The sequence below is a fragment of the Carcharhinus amblyrhynchos genome, unplaced genomic scaffold (assembly GCF_965287045.1).
Source record: "Carcharhinus amblyrhynchos unplaced genomic scaffold, sCarAmb.v2.hapA chromosome_339, whole genome shotgun sequence".
Taxonomy (NCBI): Eukaryota; Metazoa; Chordata; class Chondrichthyes; order Carcharhiniformes; family Carcharhinidae; genus Carcharhinus; species Carcharhinus amblyrhynchos.
Genome location: NW_027650079.1, coordinates 20,827 through 37,849, shown reverse-complemented (window position 1 = coordinate 37,849; position 17,023 = coordinate 20,827). Strand labels below are relative to the sequence as shown.

Here is a 17,023-nt window from a genome sequence, read left to right as displayed (position 1 = left end):
AAAAGCATTAGCCAGCAGGGTTAAGGAAAATCCAAGGCTTTTTATACATATATAAAGAGCAAGAGGGTAGCCAGGGAGAAGTTTGGCCTACTCAAGGACAAGGGAGGGAATCTCTGCGTGGAGCCAGAGGAAATGGGTGAGGTATTAAATGAGTACTTTGTGTCAGTATTCACCAAAGAGAAGGATTTGGTGGATGATGGGTCTGGGAAAGGATGTATCGATACTTTGAGTCATATTGAGATCGAAAAGGAGGTATTGGGGTTCTTGTCCCCAGGGCCTGATGGGATATACCCCAGAATACTGAGAGACGCAAGAGAGGAAATTGCTGGGGCCTTGAGAGAAATCTTTGTATCCTCACTGGCTAGAGGGGAGTCCCAGAGGATTGGAGAATAGCCAATGCTGTTCCTTTGTTTAAGAAGGGTAGCACGAATAATCCAGGTCATTACAGGCTGGTGAGCCTCACATCAGTGGTAGGGAAATTATTGGAGAGGATTCTTCGAGACAGGATTTATTCCCACTTGGAAATAAGTGGACGTATTAGTGAGAGGCAACATGGTTTTGTGAAGGTGAGGTCATGTCTCACTAACTTGAGGAAGTGACGAAGATGATTGATGAGGGTGGGGCAGTGGATGTTGTCTACGTGGACTTCAGTAAGGCCTTTGACAAGGTCCCTCATGGCAGACTGGTGCAGAAGGTGAAGTCACACAGGATCAGAGGTGAGCAAGCAAGATGGATACAAAACTGGCTCAGTCAGAGAAGACAGAGGGTAGCAGTGGAAGGGTGCATTACTGAATGGGGGGCTGTGATAAGTGGCGTTCCTCAGGGATCAGTGCTGGGACCTTTGCTGTTTGTAATATATATAAATGATTTGGAGGAAAATGTAACTGGATTGATTAGTAAGTTTGCGGACGACTCGAAGTTAGTAGATTTGCGGACAGCGATGAAGACCATCAGAGGATACAGCAGGATATAGATCAGTTGGAGACTTGGGCGGAGAGAAGGCAGATGGAATTTAATCCGGACAAATGTGAGGTAATGTATTTTGGAAGGTCTAATACAGATAGGAAATATACAGTAAATAGCAGAACCCGTAGGAGTATTGATAGGTAAAGGGATCTGGGTGTACAGGTACACAGGTCACTGAAAGTGGCAATGCAGGTGGAGAAGGTAGTCAAGAAGGCATACAGCATACTTGCCTTCATCGGCCGGGGTATTGAGTTTAAAAATTGGCAAGTCATGTTGCCGCTTTATAGAACCTTAGTGAGGCCACGCTTGGAATATAGTGTTCAATTCTGGTTGCCAATTACCAAAAGGATATGGAGCTTTGGAGAGGGTACAGAAAAGATTTACCAGGATGTTGCCTGGTATGGAGGGCATTAGCTATAAGGAGAGGTTGGAGAAACTTGGTTTGTTCTCACTGGAGCGACGGAGGTTGAAGGGAGACCTGATAGAAGTCTACAAGATTATGAGAGGCATGGACAGAGTGGATAGTCAGAAGCTTTTTCCCAGGGTGAAAGAGTTAATTACTCGGCGCGTAAGTTTAAGGTGTGAGAGGCAAAGTTTAAAGGAGATGTACGAGGCAAATTTTTTATAGGGAGTAGTGAGTGCCTGGAACTCGTTGCTGGGGAGGTAGTGGAAGCGGATACAGTAGTGACGTTTCAGGGGTACCTTGACAAGTACATGAATAGGATGGGAATAGAGGGGTATGATCCCCGGAAGGGTAGAGGATTTTAGTTAAGTCGAGCAGCATGGTTGGTGGAGGCTTGGATGGCCGAAGGGCCTGTTCCTGTGCTGTAATTTTCTTTGTTCTTTGTCTCTCTGCATTACCTCCCTTTCCAAAGACCTACTCCAGAGTCCTTATTTGGGCATTCAAGGTGTTACTTCATGATGTTTTATGCTCAAATCTTTTGATCTTTCTACAGATTCTCCCATTTTTTTCAGTCGCTATCAGAAGACACCAAACCTCGAGTAAGTTGCAGCAAAATTCATGTCTACCTGTGTCTAACCCCGTTCTGTACCTGTCCTGGGAGTGTTTGATGGGGACAGTGTAGAGGGAGATTTACTCTGTATCTAACCCCGTGCTGTACCTGTCCTGGGAGTGTATGATGGGGACAGTGTAGAGGGAGATTTACTCTGTATCCAACCCCGTGCTGTACCTGTCCTGGGAGTGTTTGATGGGGACAGTGTAGAGGGAGATTTTCTCTGTATCTAACCCCGTGCTGTACCTGTCCTGGGAGTGTTTGATGGGGACAGTGTAGAGGGAGCTTTACTCTGTATCTAACCCTGTGCTGTACCTGTCCTGGGAGTGTTTGATGGGGACAGTGTAGAGGGAGATTTAGTCTGTATCTAACCCCGTGCTGTACCTGTCCTGGGAGTGTTTGATGGGGACAGTGTAGAGGGAGATTTACTCTGTATCTAACCCTGTGCTGTACCTGTCCTGGGAGTGTTTGATGGGGACAGTGTAGAGGGAGATTTACTCTGTATCTAACCCTGTGCTGTACCTGTCCTGGGAGTGTTTGATGGGGACAGTGTAGAGGGAGATTTACTCTGTATCTAGCCCTGTGCTGTACCTGTCCTGGGAGTGTTTGATGGGGACAGTGTAGAGGGAGATTTACTCTATATCTAACCCCTGCTGTACCTGTCCTGGGAGTGCTTGATGGGGACAGTGTAGAGGGAGATTTACTCTGTATCTAACCCTGTGCTATACCTGTCCTGGGAGTGTTTGATGGGGACAGCGTAGAGGGAGATTTACTCTGTATCTCACCCCGTGCTGTACCTGACCTGGGAGTGTTTGATGGGGACAGTGTAGAGGGAGCTTTACTCTGTATCTAACCCCGTGCTGTACCTGTCCTGGGAGTGTTTGATGGGGACAATGTAGAGGGAGATTTACTCTGTATCTAACCCCGTGCTGTACCTGTCCTGGGAGTGTTTGATGGAGACAGTGTAGAGGGAGATTTAGTCTGTATCTAACCCCGTGCTGTACCTGTCCTGGGAGTGTTTGATGGAGACAGTGTACAAGGAGCTTTACACTGTATCTAACCCCGTGCTGTACCTGTCCTGGGAGTGTTTGATGGGGACAGTGTGGAGGGAGATTTACTCTGTATCTAACCCTGTGCTGTACCTGTCCTGGGAGTGTTTGATGGGGACAGTGTAGAGGGAGATTTACTCTGTATCTAACCCCGTGCTGTACCTGTCCTGGGAGTGTTTGATGGGGACAGTGTAGAGGGAGATTTACTCTGTATCTAACCCCGTGCTGTACCTGTCCTGGGAGTGTTTGATGGGGACAGTGTAGAGGGAGATTTACTCTGTATCTAACCCCGTGCTGTAGCTGTCCTGGGAGTGTTTGATGGGGACAGTGTAGAGGGAGATTTACTCTGTATCCAACCCTGTGCTGTACCTGTCCTGGGAGTGTTTGATGGGGACAGTGTAGAGGGAGATTTACTCTGTATCTAACCCCGTGCTGTACCTGTCCGGGGAGTGTTTGATGGGGACAGTGTAGAGGGAGCTTTACTCTGTATCTAACCCTGTGCTGTACCTGTCCTGGGAGTGTTTGATGGGGACAGTGTAGAGGGAGATTTACTCTGTATCTAACCCTGTGCTGTACCTGTCCTGGGAGTGTTTGATGGGGACAGTGTAGAGGGAGATTCACTCTGTATCCAACCCTGTGCTGTACCTGTCCTGGGAGTGTTTGATGGGGACAGTGTAGAGGGAGATTTACTCTGTATCTAACCCCGTGCTGTACCTGTCCTGGGAGTGTTTGATGGGGACAGTGTAGAGGGAGCTTTACTCTGTATCTAACCCCGTGCTGTACCTGTCCTGGGAGTGTTTGATGGGGATAGTGTAGAGGGAGCTTTACTCTGTATCTAACCCCGTGCTGTAGCTGTCCTGGGAGTGTTTGATGGGGACAGTGTAGAGGGAGATTTACTCTGTATCTAACCCTGTGCTGTACCTGTCCTGGGAGTGTTTGATGGGGGCAGTGTAGAGAGAGATTTACTCTGTATCCAACCCTGTGCTGTACCTGTCCTGGGAGTGTTTGATGGGGACAGTGTAGAGGGAGATTTACTCTGTATCTAACCCCGTGCTGTACCTGTCCTGGGAGTGTTTGATGGGGACAGTGTAGAGGGAGATTTACTCTGTATCTAACCCCGTGCTGTAGCTGTCCTGGGAGTGTTTGATGGGGACAGTGTAGAGGGAGATTTACTCTGTATCCAACCCTGTGCTGTACCTGTCCTGGGAGTGTTTGATGGGGACAGTGTAGAGGGAGATTTACTCTGTATCTAACCCCGTGCTGTACCTGTCCGGGGAGTGTTTGATGGGGACAGTGTAGAGGGAGCTTTACTCTGTATCTAACCCTGTGCTGTACCTGTCCTGGGAGTGTTTGATGGGGACAGTGTAGAGGGAGATTTACTCTGTATCTAACCCTGTGCTGTACCTGTCCTGGGAGTGTTTGATGGGGACAGTGTAGAGGGAGATTCACTCTGTATCCAACCCTGTGCTGTACCTGTCCTGGGAGTGTTTGATGGGGACAGTGTAGAGGGAGATTTACTCTGTATCTAACCCCGTGCTGTACCTGTCCTGGGAGTGTTTGATGGGGACAGTGTAGAGGGAGCTTTACTCTGTATCTAACCCCGTGCTGTACCTGTCCTGGGAGTGTTTGATGGGGATAGTGTAGAGGGAGCTTTACTCTGTATCTAACCCCGTGCTGTAGCTGTCCTGGGAGTGTTTGATGGGGACAGTGTAGAGGGAGATTTACTCTGTATCTAACCCTGTGCTGTACCTGTCCTGGGAGTGTTTGATGGGGGCAGTGTAGAGAGAGATTTACTCTGTATCCAACCCTGTGCTGTACCTGTCCTGGGAGTGTTTGATGGGGACAGTGTAGAGGGAGATTTAGTCTGTATCTAACCCCGTGCTGTGCCTGTCCTGGGAGTGTTTGATGGGGACAGTGTAGAGGGAGATTTACTCTGTATCTAACCCTGTGCTGTACCTGTCCTGGGAGTGTTTGATGGGGACAGTGTAGAGGGAGATTTACTCTATATCTAACCCCTGCTGTACCTGTCCTGGGAGTGCTTGATGGGGACAGTGTAGAGGGAGATTTACTCTGTATCTAACCCTGTGCTGTACCTGTCCTGGGAGTGTTTGATGGGGACAGCGTAGAGGGAGATTTACTCTGTATCTAACCCCGTGCTGTACCTGTCCTGGGAGTGTTTGATGGGGACAGTGTAGAGGGAGATTTACTCTATATCTAACCCCTGCTGTACCTGTCCTGGGAGTGCTTGATGGGGACAGTGTAGAGGGAGATTTACTCTGTATCTAACCCTGTGCTGTACCTGTCCTGGGAGTGTTTGATGGGGACAGCGTAGAGGGAGATTTACTCTGTATCTAACCCCGTGCTGTACCTGTCCTGGGAGTGTTTGATGGGGACAGCGTAGAGGGAGATTTACTCTGTATCTAACCCCGTGCTGTACCTGTCCTGGGAGTGTTTGATGGGGACAGTGTAGAGGGAGATTTACTCTGTATCTAACCCCATGCTGTACCTGTCCTGGGAGTGTTTGATGGAGACAGTGTAGAGGGAGCTTTACTCTGTACCTAACCCCGTGCTGTACCTGTCCTGGGAGTGTTTGATGGGGACAGTGTAGAGGGAGCTTTACTCTGTATCTAACCCTGTGCTGTACCTGTCCTGGGAGTGTTTGATGGGGACAGTGTAGAGGGAGCTTTACTCTGTATCTAACCCTGTGCTGTACCTGTCCTGGGAGTGTTTGATGGGGGCAGTGTAGAGAGAGATTTACTCTGTATCCAACCCTGTGCTGTACCTGTCCTGGGAGTGTTTGATGGGGACAGTGTAGAGGGAGATTTAGTCTGTATCTAACCCCGTGCTGTACCTGTCCTGGGAGTGTTTGATGGGGACAGTGTAGAGGGAGATTTACTCTGTATCTAACCCTGTGCTGTACCTGTCCTGGGAGTGTTTGATGGGGACAGTGTAGAGGGAGATTCACTCTGTATCTAGCCCCGTGCTGTACCTGTCCTGGGAGTGTTTGATGGGGACAGCGTAGAGGGAGATTTACTCTGTATCTAACCCCGTGCTGTACCTGTCCTGGGAGTGTTTGATGGGGACAGTGTAGAAAGACCTGGGAATGTATAATTCTAACTGTTGCTTCTCCTGCTCTCCTCTCAGATGCTCAGACAGTCCGGACAGTCTGCTGAAGCTCAAGTTGGAAACCTCGCTCTATGAGACTTTCGAACGCGTGGCTTTGTCTCCCCGCAGGAGCAGTGGGGAGAAGCATGCTCAGTACGAGACTCACCTGGGCTGCCTGGAGTCTATCCAGAGGGGTCCAGATGGACGCTTTGTTGTGCAGAGGGAGGCAGGGCCTCAAGTCGCCCCCTCGGTCCCTCACTTTGTGTCCGCTCCTCCCCATGCCAAACGTGATGCCTGGCCCCCGGTCCAGGGGGTGCGGGTGACTGCACCACTCAGGTCGAAGGCCAGAGGTCAGGCCCGAGGGCGCCCACGGGCCTGCTATTTCTCCACGGCCAGCAGCAGCAGCCCCGCCGATGGCTCGCAGCCTCCCCTCATCCCCGATCTCAGCCCCATCCCTCGGCCCTCGGCCCGCGAATCCAGCTCCGGGCCTGTCCTCTCCGACAGCCCTGCAGGCTTCACCCCGAGACCCAGCCACAGCCTGCTGGAGCTGGGCTCCATCGCCGCCGGCGACGGGGGCCTGAGCCATGGTCTGTCTTGGCCCGGGCCCCTGGAGGTGGCTCCTCCGGGTCGCCTACCTGCAGCCCTGGAGTTCGGGCCTACTCAGGCAGGCCCCTCGGGTTTTCCCTGGGAGCCACACCTGCCTGGGGGTTGCGATGAGGCCTTGGCCTCCAGGCTGGCGACCCTGGCTTCAGAACGCTGCTGCCAACCGGCCAGGCCCAACCCTGACTGGCACAGGGATCGAGGAGACGTAAAAGGTCAGCGTCCCTCCTTCACCCACTCAGAGGCTCCTGGCAGCTCACCTGCCCCTAACAGTAGCGGCTACCACAGCGGAGAGACCTCCCGGAGGGCCTCGGGGGAGAGGAGTCGCGACAGGAGGTAAGGCCAACAGGGGTGCGTTCAAACTGAGGGGGTGGGGGGTGCGGGGTATGGGCAGGGAAGCGAGAGGGCGTGGGGCCCCCTGACCCCTCTTTTCTCTTTCCAGAGACTTCCTGACTGGTCAGAAGTATGAGTGGGGTGAGGGACTGGCCATGAGCTCCGAGATACTCGAGGCCCTCAGGTTGCACCAGAGATCGAGGCGGCCTAACTCCAGTATCGCCCTCCAGGATCTCACACATACAGGTCAGCACGGCAACGTGGGAATTCCCGGAATCAGCCCCGGGCACTGCAAGGACAGGGGCTGGGGGGCAAGGGCTCAGAATTCAGGAAAATAAGAACAAATCGAGATACTGGGGAGAAAGTGGGTTGTTGGGATTGAGTGAAGACCTGGCTGACTCTGTCTTTCTCTCTCTGTCTCTCTCTCCCGCTCTCTCTACCCCCCTCTCTCTGCCTCTTCCTCTCTGTCTCCCCCTCTCCACCCTCCCTCTCTCTTTCCTCCTCTCTATCTCTCTCCCACATTCTCTCCCCCCCATCTCTCAACCTTTCTCCCCCTCTTCCCCTTTCTCTCTCCTACTTTCTCGCTCCCCCTCTCTCTCTCTTCTTCTCCGCCTCTCTCTCTCCCCTTTTCTCTCTCCCCTTCTCTTTCTCCCCCTTCTCTTTCTCCCTCTCTCTCTCCCCTTCTCTCTCCCTCTGTCTCTCTCTTCCCCTCTCTCTCTACTGCCCTCTCTCTACTGCCCTCTCTCTCTCCCTCCCCCGCCCTTTCCCTCTCTCTCTCCCTCTCTTTCTTTCCCCTCACTTCTCCCCCCCACTTCTCTATCTCTCTCCCCCTCCCCCGCCCTTTCCCTCTCTCTCTCCCTCTCTTTCTTTCCCCTCACTTCTCCCCCCCCCCCCCCGACTTCTCTATCTCTCTCCCCCTTTCCCCGTCTCCCCCCTCTCTCTCTCCAGGATCCTCCGTTTCCTCAGAGCTCAGACGTTCTGGGACAGTCCAGTCTCTGGAGTCCACAGGAGTTGTGCGCAGCCTCCGTCATTCCCGCTCCTCCACCGATTCTCGGTGCGCCGCCCTCAGGGAGGAATTTCAGGAATACCGGCGACGGAAGGAGAGGGAGAAGTTGGAGGGACCCCGGGGAAAGGGGCCGAGCAGCTTTGGAAACTTGGAGCAGGCCACTCTACTGTGAATGCCGTGGGATCGAGCTGTGTAATACCGTCTGTGCCTTCTCCCAGAGAAGGAGTGACACCTACCCTCACCCCCTCCGCCATAACTCCTGCTTCAGCTGGAATCGCACTGTGTACTTTCCTCCAGGTGACAGCGGGAAGGATGTTCCAATGGACCAGGGGAGGAGGAATGAGATCATTCTGAAATCTGGACCTCAGGATGGGACAACTGTAAAGACACTGAAATAAAAATGGTTTTCATTGGTTAGTCTGAGGAGTTAATGATTTTCTCCATCTCTCTCACTTCTCTCTCTCTCTGCAGCTGTTTGTCTGTTTCTGCATCTCTCTCTTTCTCACTATTTCTCTCTCCCTCACTTGCTCACTTTCTCTTTTTTCATCTCTGCCTCCTCTTTTTCTGGCCCTCCCACTTCGTCTCTCTCTGTCTTTCATTTTCACTTTCTCCCTATTTAGTCTCTATCCCTGAAGTTTGTCTCACTTTCACACTCTCTCTCTCTTTTCCTCCATCTTTCTGTCTTGTCTCTCAGCCTCTGAGTCCTTCTGTGTGTGTCTGTGAGTGTGTGTATGTGTGTGTATCTCTCCCCCTCGCTCTCCCTGTCTCTTTCTCTCTCTCACTTTGTCTCTCTCTCACTCTCTGTCTGTCTCTCTTTCTCTGTCTCTCTCTCCCTCTCTTTCTATCTCTCTCATAGAGTCATAGAGGGTTACAGAATGGAAATAGACCCTTTGGCCCAACTTGTCCATGCCACCTTTTTTTAACACTAAATGAGTCCCAGTTGCCCGTGTTTGACCCATATTCCTCTATACCCATCATTCCCATGTAACTATCTTAATGCTTTTTAAAAGACAAAATTGTACCCGCCTCTACGACTACCTCTGGCATCTTGTTCCAGACACTTACCTCCCTCTGAGTGAAAAGGTTGTCCCTCTGGACCCTTTTGTATCTCTCCCCTCTCATCTTAAACCTATGCCCTCTACTTTTAGACTCCCCAACCTTTGGGAAATGATGTTGACTATCTAGCTGATCTATGCCCCTCATTATTTTATAGACTTGTATAAGATGCCCCTAAGCCTTCTACGCTCCAGAGAAAAATGTCCCAGTCTATCCAGCCTCGCCTTATAACTCAAACTATCAAATCACATGTGGTAGCATCCTCGTAAATCTTTTCTGCACTCTTTCTAGTTTAGTAATATCCTTTCCATAATAGGGCGACCAGAACGGTACACAGCATTCCAAGTGTGGCCTTACCAATGTCTTGTACAACTTCAACAAGACGTCCCAACTCCTGTATTCAATGTTCTGACCAATGAAACCAAGCATGCCGAATGCTTTCTTCACCACTCTGTCCCTTTGTGACTCCACTTTCAAAAAGCTATGATCCTGTACCCCTAGATCTCTTTGTTCTGTAGCTCTCCCAAATGCCCTACCATTAACCGTCCTGCCCTGGTTCAATCTACCAAAATGCATCACCTCACATTTATCTAAATTAAACTCCATCTGCCATTTGTCAGCTCACTGGCCCAATTGATCAAGATCCCATTGCAACCCGAAATAAACTTCTTCACTGTCCACTATGCCACCAATCTTGGTGTCATCTGCAAACTTACTAACCATGCCTCCTAAATTCTCATCCAAATCATTAATATAAATGACAAATAAGAGTGGACCAAAACTGATCCCTGAGGCACATCGCTGGTCATAGGCCTCTACAACCACACTCTGGCTTCTGTCATGAAGTTAATTTTGTATTCATTTGGTTACCTCACCCTGGATCCCGTGAGATTTAACCTTATGCAACAACCTACCATGCAGTACCTTGTCAGAGACCTTGCTAAAGTCCATGTAGACAACATCAACTACATTGCCCTCATCTACCTTCTTGGTTACCTCTTCAAAAAACTCTATCAAATTTATGAGACATGATTTCCCACTCATAAAATTCCTGTGTGCCTCTTTAAATTCCTGTAGATCCTATCTCAGAATGCCTTCTAACAACTTACCCACCACAGATGTGAGGCTCACTGGCCCGTAGTTCCCAGGCTTTTCCCTGCAGCCTTTTTAAACAAAGGCACAACATTTACCACTCTTCAATCTTCAGGCACCTCACCTGTGGCTGTCAGTGATTCAAATATCTCTGCTAGGGGACCTACAATTTCCTCCCTAGCCTCCCACAACATCCTAGGATTCACTTCATCAGGTCCCAGGGATTTATCTATCTTGATGTGCTTTAAGACTTCCAACACCTCCTTCTCTGTAATATGTACACTCATCATGACATCACTAGTTATTTCCCCAAGTTCCCCAACATCCTCACCTTTCTGCAAAGTGAATACTGATGAGAAATGTTCATTTAGGATCTCACCCACCTCTTGTGCATCCTCACATGGGTAACCTTGTTGATCTTTAAGAGGCCCTACTCTGTCCTTAGTTACTCTTTCGCCCTTTATGTATTTATAGAATCTCTTTGGATTCTCCTTTACCTTATCTGCCAAAGTAATCTTGTGTCCACTTTTTGCTCTTCTGATTTCTCTCTTAAATCTACTCTGACAGCCTCTATACTCTTTAAGGGATCCACTTGATCCCACCTGCCTATGCATGTCATCTGCCTCCTTCTTCTTGACCAGGGCCTCAATATCCCAAGTCATCCAGGATTCCCTACTTCTATCAGCTTTGTGCTTCACTCTAAGAGGAACGTGCTTACTCTGAACCCTGGTTAACACACCTTGAAATTCTCCCATGTAGCAGACATCCATTTGCCTTCCCACAGACTCCCCCAATCAACTTTTGAAAGTTCCTGTATGATGCCATCAAAATTAGCCTTGCCCCAATTTAGAATTTTAACTTTTGGCCCAGACCTATCGTTCTCCATAGCTGTCTTAAAACTAATGAAATTATGGCCACTGGTCCCAAAGTGATCCCTCACTAACATTTCTGTCACCAGCCCTTCCTTATTTCTCTCTCTATATCTCTCCCTCTGTCTCTGTGTCTGCCTGTCTCTGTGTATGTCGCTCTCTCTGCATCTCTCTATCTCTTTATTTCTCTCTCTGTCTCCGTCTCTGTCCCTCTGTCTCTTCATTCCCTCTGTCTCTCTATCTGTGCTTCTCTGTCCCTGTCTCTCTCTCTCTTTCTGTGTCTTTCTTCTACTGTCTCACTCTCTCTTTGGCCTTCTCTCTGAACCTCTGTCTATCTCTCACTTTGCCTTTCTCACTCTCTGCCTCTGTTTACATTGTTCCCTCTTGCTCTCTCTCTCACTCTCAAATCCTTTCTTGCTCTCAACCCCTCTCTCGATTTTCCCATATTTCTCTCTACCCATCTCTCGGTCTCTACCCCTCTCTCGTTCTCCCCCTCTCTCGTTCTCCCCCTCTCTTGTTCTAACCCTCTCTCGTTCTAACCCTCTCTCGTTCTAACCCTCTCTCGTTCTACCCTTCTCTCGTTCTACCCTTCTCTCGTTCTACCCCTCTCTCGCTCTCTACCCCTCTCTCCCTGTCTTTCTCTCTCTCAGACTTGTCTCTCAGCCCAGTCGATTGGCACAGGAGCAGTGATCCTGAGTCTCTGGATTCTTCATGATGTTCAATGAGGAGAGAGAGGGCTGGTATGATTGCATTGCAAGGCCAGGCAGAATGAAATGGCTGAGATTGGCAGCTGTGGCTGCTCGGGAAGGTGTGAAACCAGGGCTGGAGTGCTCATTCCTCCTGCTTCAACTACTGGCAAAACAGAATTAACTTATCAACCAATGTTCACACCACAATAGCCCAGGCTGCATCACAGGAGTGTAACATTGCTGGCAAGCTAACATTTTCACCAACATTTGACACAAATTTAGACACACTAGGAGATATTAGGGACAAGTGAAAGAGGGAAGTTTTAAGGAGAGTCTTAAAGACAGAGCGAGAGGTGGAGAAGTTTAGGGAGAGTATTCCAGAGCTTAGATCCCAGCAGATGATACGGCTGCCAATGGTGGGACGATTGGAGTCAGGAGGTAGGGAGAGTTGTAGGGGGCTGGAGGAGGTTACAGAGATAGGGAGGGTTGTAGGGGCTGGAGGAGGTTACAGAGATAGGGAGGGTTGTAGGGGCTGGAGGAGGTTACAGAGATAGGGAGGGTTGTAGGGGCTGGAGGAGGTTACAGAGATAGGGAGGGTTGTAGGGGCTGGAGGAGGTTACAGAGATAGGGAGGGTTGTAGGGACTGGAGGAGGTTACAGAGATAGGGAGGGTTGTAGGGACTGGAGGAGGTTACAGAGATAGGGAGGGTTGTGGGGGCTGGAGGAGGTTACAGAGATAGGGAGGGTTGTAGGCACTGGAGGAGGTTACAGAGATAGGGAGGGTGTAGGGACTGGAGGATGTTACAGAGATAGGGAGGGTTGTAGGGGCTGGAGGAGGGTACAGAGATAGGGAGGGGTGTGGGGACTGGAGGATGTTACAGAGATAGGGAGGGTTGTAGGGGCTGGAGGAGGGTACAGAGATAGGGGGTGTTGTTGAGACTGGAGGAGTTACAGAGATAGGGAGGGTTGTAGGGGCTGGAGAACCATAGAAAGGGAGGGTTGTAGGGACTGGAGAATGTTACAGAGGTAGGGAGGGTTGTAGTGGCTGGAGGAGGTTACAGAAATAGAGAGATGTGTAGGGACTGGAGGAGGTTACAGAGATAGAGAGGGTTGGAGGAGGTTACAGAGATAGGGAGGGTTGTAGGGACTGGAGGAGGTTACAGAGATAGGGAGAGTTGTAGAGACTGGAGAAGTTACAGAGATAAGGAGGGTTGTGGGGACTGGAGGAGGTTACAGAGATAGGGAAGGTTGTAGGGGCTGGAGGGATAAGGAGAGACATGCCTGGGAGGGATTTGAAAATAAAGATGACACATGTGAAAATGAGGAACTCCAGGGAGCCAGTGTCGATCAGTGAGCACAAGAGGCGAATGATGTGAGTTAGGGACAAGTGCAGGCAACAGAATTTCAGGTGATGGTCAACCAGCCAGGAGAACACTGAAAAAGTCATGCCTGGATAGTGATAAAGCAGGGAGAAGGGTTTCAGCAGTACAAGAGCTGGGCCGGGGGGAGGGGGTGGGGAAGGGAGGGGGACGTAGGGAGTGTAGTCACGACAGGCAATGCTCCAATGGTGGAAATAGGCAGTCTTAGATAGCCTGGATTTGAGCTCAGGAGCTGATTTCCAGATAGTAGAGATTACCAAGGCTTAGGAAAGTGTAGGTCAGCCTTGGACAGACACCAGAGAGATGGCTGTAGTCACTGGTTAGGGGGAAACAGGGTTTGGAATGGGGGTTGAAAAGATTGCCAGATAAACCATTCACATTTCATTGGTGAAAACTGCAATATTGACATTCTGAGGGACCTTGGTGTTCCTCACCCATCATCAGGAGAGCAAATGGTATGTTAGCTCACGGTAGAAGTATCAGATTAAGGAGATTCTTCTGCATTTGTATAGGGTCTTGGTGGGCACCAATCCTGTAGTACTATTATCAATACCTTGGGAAGATACTGCACAGATTCATCTGTCTGAGTCCTGGGGTTGAGAGGGATTGCAGAGAGATTGATATTCACTGCAGCTGTGAAGAGTGAGAGGTGATCTCAGCAAAAAGTAGGAAATTCTTATTGGGCTTGACGAAGTTTGAGAGGATACTTTATTCCCCCTCCCCCACTCCTGGCTGGTGTGGGATGGCTGGAGGGGGCGGAGGGTCAATAATAAGGTGGCCACAGTCTCAGGATACAGGGTTACCTGTTCCACACTCTGATGAGGAGCAAAATATCTTCACTCAGAGGGGGCAGGAAAAATGCAATTGAGGTCAACAGTCGGCCAGAATCCTGTCAGAGGGACAAGCAGTTGCCAAGGGGCTGAATGGCCTCCTGGAGCTCTGTAGGGATTGAGCTGAAGTCTGTGTACAAATAGATGAGCAAACATACAATAATACATCCAAATTCAGATCAGCAGAAGGCCACTCAGCCCTTCAAGTCTGCTCCCCCATTCAATAAGAGCATAAATTATCTGATTGTAACCTTAACCTCTATTCCTGCTGACCCCTGATAACCTCTCACACCTCCCCCCCCACCCCACCTTGTTAATCAAGAATCTATCCAGCTCTGCCTTAACAATATTCAGATCTCTGCTTCCACTGCCTTTAGGAAGAGAGTTCCAGGGACTCCCCACCTTCTGAGAGAAAACATTTCTCCTCATCTCCGTCTCAAACGAGCCACCCCCTTATTTTTAAACAGTGATTCCTGGTTCTAGATTCTCCCACAAGAGGAAACATCCTCTCCACATCCACCCTGTCAATACTCCTCAGGATCCTAATGGTTTTAATCAAGTTGCCTCTTACTCTTCTAAACTCCAGTGGATACAAACCTTACCTCTCCAACCTTTCCTCATAAGACAACCCACTCATTCCTGGTATTAGTCTAGTGAACTTTCCCTGAACTGCTTCCAATACATGTATATCTTCCCTTAAACAATGAGACCAATACTGTGCACAGTACACCATCTGTGGTCTCACTCCTGCCAAACATAACTTTCCTACTTTCACAATCAATTTCCCTCATAATAAACAATAACATTCTATTAGCTTTTCTAATCATTTGGTGTACTCTAATCTTTTGTCATGTATACATTAGGACATCCAGACCTCTGGACACATCTCCCGTGAAACAAGGAGGCTATGCCTACTTTGAAAGGGGGTGTTTTGCCAAGGTGGATTCCCCCAGCCTTTGTTTCAATCCTCTCTTCATGTATAGTTTTGTCAATTCCAGCTCCCAGCTGACTTGCAATCCAGATCCGGAGTTTGCACTGCTCGCTTTTGCTCTCTCTCTCAGTGCACATCCCACATCCCAATTGCAATAGCTCAGTCATGAACGTTCTCTGCAATTCTGCTACAGAAGGGGGGAAGGAAAGCAGGTCAGTCTCTGTGGCGCAATGGATCAGCGCGCTGGACTTCTAATCCAGAGGGTCCGGGTTCGAGTCCCGGCAGAGATGGTGATGTTGAAAAATGTTTTTTTCCCCCTTTCAAAAAGAAATCCGAATTAAATTCCTCCAATGCAACATCAAAATTATTTGTATTGACAGACTGCACGAGACTGCAATTGCTGGAGTATTCCTGATGCACAGTTTAATTTTTAAAACAAAGAGTTGCATCCAGATTTTTACACAATCCATGCAAAATAGGAATAATTTTGAAGGAAGCTTATTCGCTGCCCTTTACACGCCGAGGAAGCATTAAGCTAGGGTTAAAGTTGATAAATGTTTGCAATCCAGCAGAACCCGTGAGAATCAAAGGGATTGTGGATTTGGAGTTATTGGAGGAGAGATCTGAGCTGTCCCAGAGCGAGAGGGCGGGTGAGCGCTGTCCATGGTGCTGAAGTTGGATTCCTCTGGTGTTTATCGCTGTGCCTGGTGCTGAAACCGGGGGCTTGGTTCTTCAGGGCGGAAGAAAGTTCAGCTACAGCCACAGTGCAAAGAAGCTGCATTCCTGTAGCGCCTCCTGCAACCTAGTGAGGCCACCCCAAGGTGCTGCACAGGGGTGCGATCAAAGAAAATTTGTCACGCAGCCACGCAAGGAAGTGTGAGGGATCAGTGACCCAAAGCTTGGGCGAAGGGGAAGGCTTGGAGGAGCATCTTAAATGAGGAGACAGTGGGGCAGAGAGAGGTGTAGCGAGACACAGAGAAAAGAGACAGAAAAAGAGTAGGGAGAGTCACAGAGATGACAGAAAGAGGGTGAGACAAAGAGGTGGACTGATTTAGGGTGGGAATTTCAGAACTTTATGTAAAGTGGAGAATGTTCAAGAGGCCAGAACTGGAGAAGTGCAAAGATCTTAGTGACTGGCAGGGGTCAGGAGAGGTTATAGAGATAGGGAAGATTGTAAGGACTAGAGGAGGTTACAGAGATAGGGAGGGTTGTAGGTGCTGGAGTTGGTTACAGAGACTGGGAGGGTTGTGAGGCTGGAGAAGTTTATAAAGATAGTGAGGAGGTTACAGAGATAGGGAGGGCTATGAGGGCTGGAGGAGGTTACAGAGACTGAGAGGGTTGTAGCAGCTAGAGGAAGTTACAGATATAGAACCCTGCAGTGCAGTAACAGGCCCTTCAGCCCATCAAGTCTACACCGACCACAATCGCACCCAGGCCCTATCCCCATATCCCTACACATTTACCCTCTAACCTACACATCCCAGGACACTAAGGGACAATTTTAGCATGGCCAATCAACATAACCTGCACATCTTTGGACTGTAAAAGGAAACCGGAGCACCTGGAGGAAACCCACACAGACACGAGGTGAATGTACAAACTCCACACAGACAGTGACCTAAGCCAGGAATCGCACCCATGTCCCTGGAGCTGTGAAGCAGCAGTCCTAACCATTGCATTACCATGCAGCTATAGGGAGTGTTAGGGCCGGAGGAGGTTACGGAGATAGGGAGGGTTGTAGGGACTGAAGGAGGTTACAGAGATAGGAAAAGGTGTAGGGACTGGGTAGGTTACAGAGATAGGGAGGATTGTAGCAGCTGGAAGCAATTACAGAGATAGGGAGTGTTGCAGGGGCTGGAGGAGGTTGCAGATATAGGGAGGGTTGTAGGGGCTGGAGGAGGTTACAGAGATAGGGAGAGTTGTAGGGCCTGGAGGAGTTTTTGGAGATGAGGAGGGTGGTAGGGACCGAAAGCAGTTATAGAGATGAGAACAGATGGTGAGGTGGTCACTGATGAGAATTATAAAATTGACATGTTGCTGGATTAGAAGTCAAAATATATCCATGTGGACATGGGGTGATAAGTGAATGGGGCTCGTAGTGAATAA

At 49.5% G+C, this 17,023-nt stretch overlaps 1 protein-coding gene and 1 non-coding gene across 7 annotated transcripts in view; both read left to right on the top strand.

The window, feature by feature from the left end:
- LOC145339199 (protein turtle homolog A-like) overlaps nt 1–8,467 on the top strand; it is a 67,452-nt gene extending 58,985 nt beyond the window's left edge. For 5 of the 6 annotated variants that reach the window (XM_080183584.1, XM_080183585.1, XM_080183587.1 and 2 more), the window contains 4 exons: nt 1,923–1,968; nt 6,173–7,069; nt 7,176–7,312; nt 8,015–8,467. In XM_080183584.1, the coding sequence (XP_080039710.1) occupies nt 1,923–1,968; nt 6,173–7,069; nt 7,176–7,312; nt 8,015–8,244 (1,310 nt within the window). In that variant the 3' untranslated portion in view covers nt 8,245–8,467. The remainder of the gene's footprint in view (nt 1–1,922; nt 1,969–6,172; nt 7,070–7,175; nt 7,313–8,014) is intronic. The other variant, XM_080183588.1, reaches the window with a different exon arrangement.
- Nucleotides 8,468–15,133: 6,666 nt separating this feature from the next.
- On the top strand, nt 15,134–15,207 carry trnar-ucu (transfer RNA arginine (anticodon UCU)). Its single transcript has one exon. It is a non-coding gene; the product is annotated as a tRNA-Arg (tRNA).
- The last annotated feature ends 1,816 nt before the right edge of the window (nt 15,208–17,023 follow it).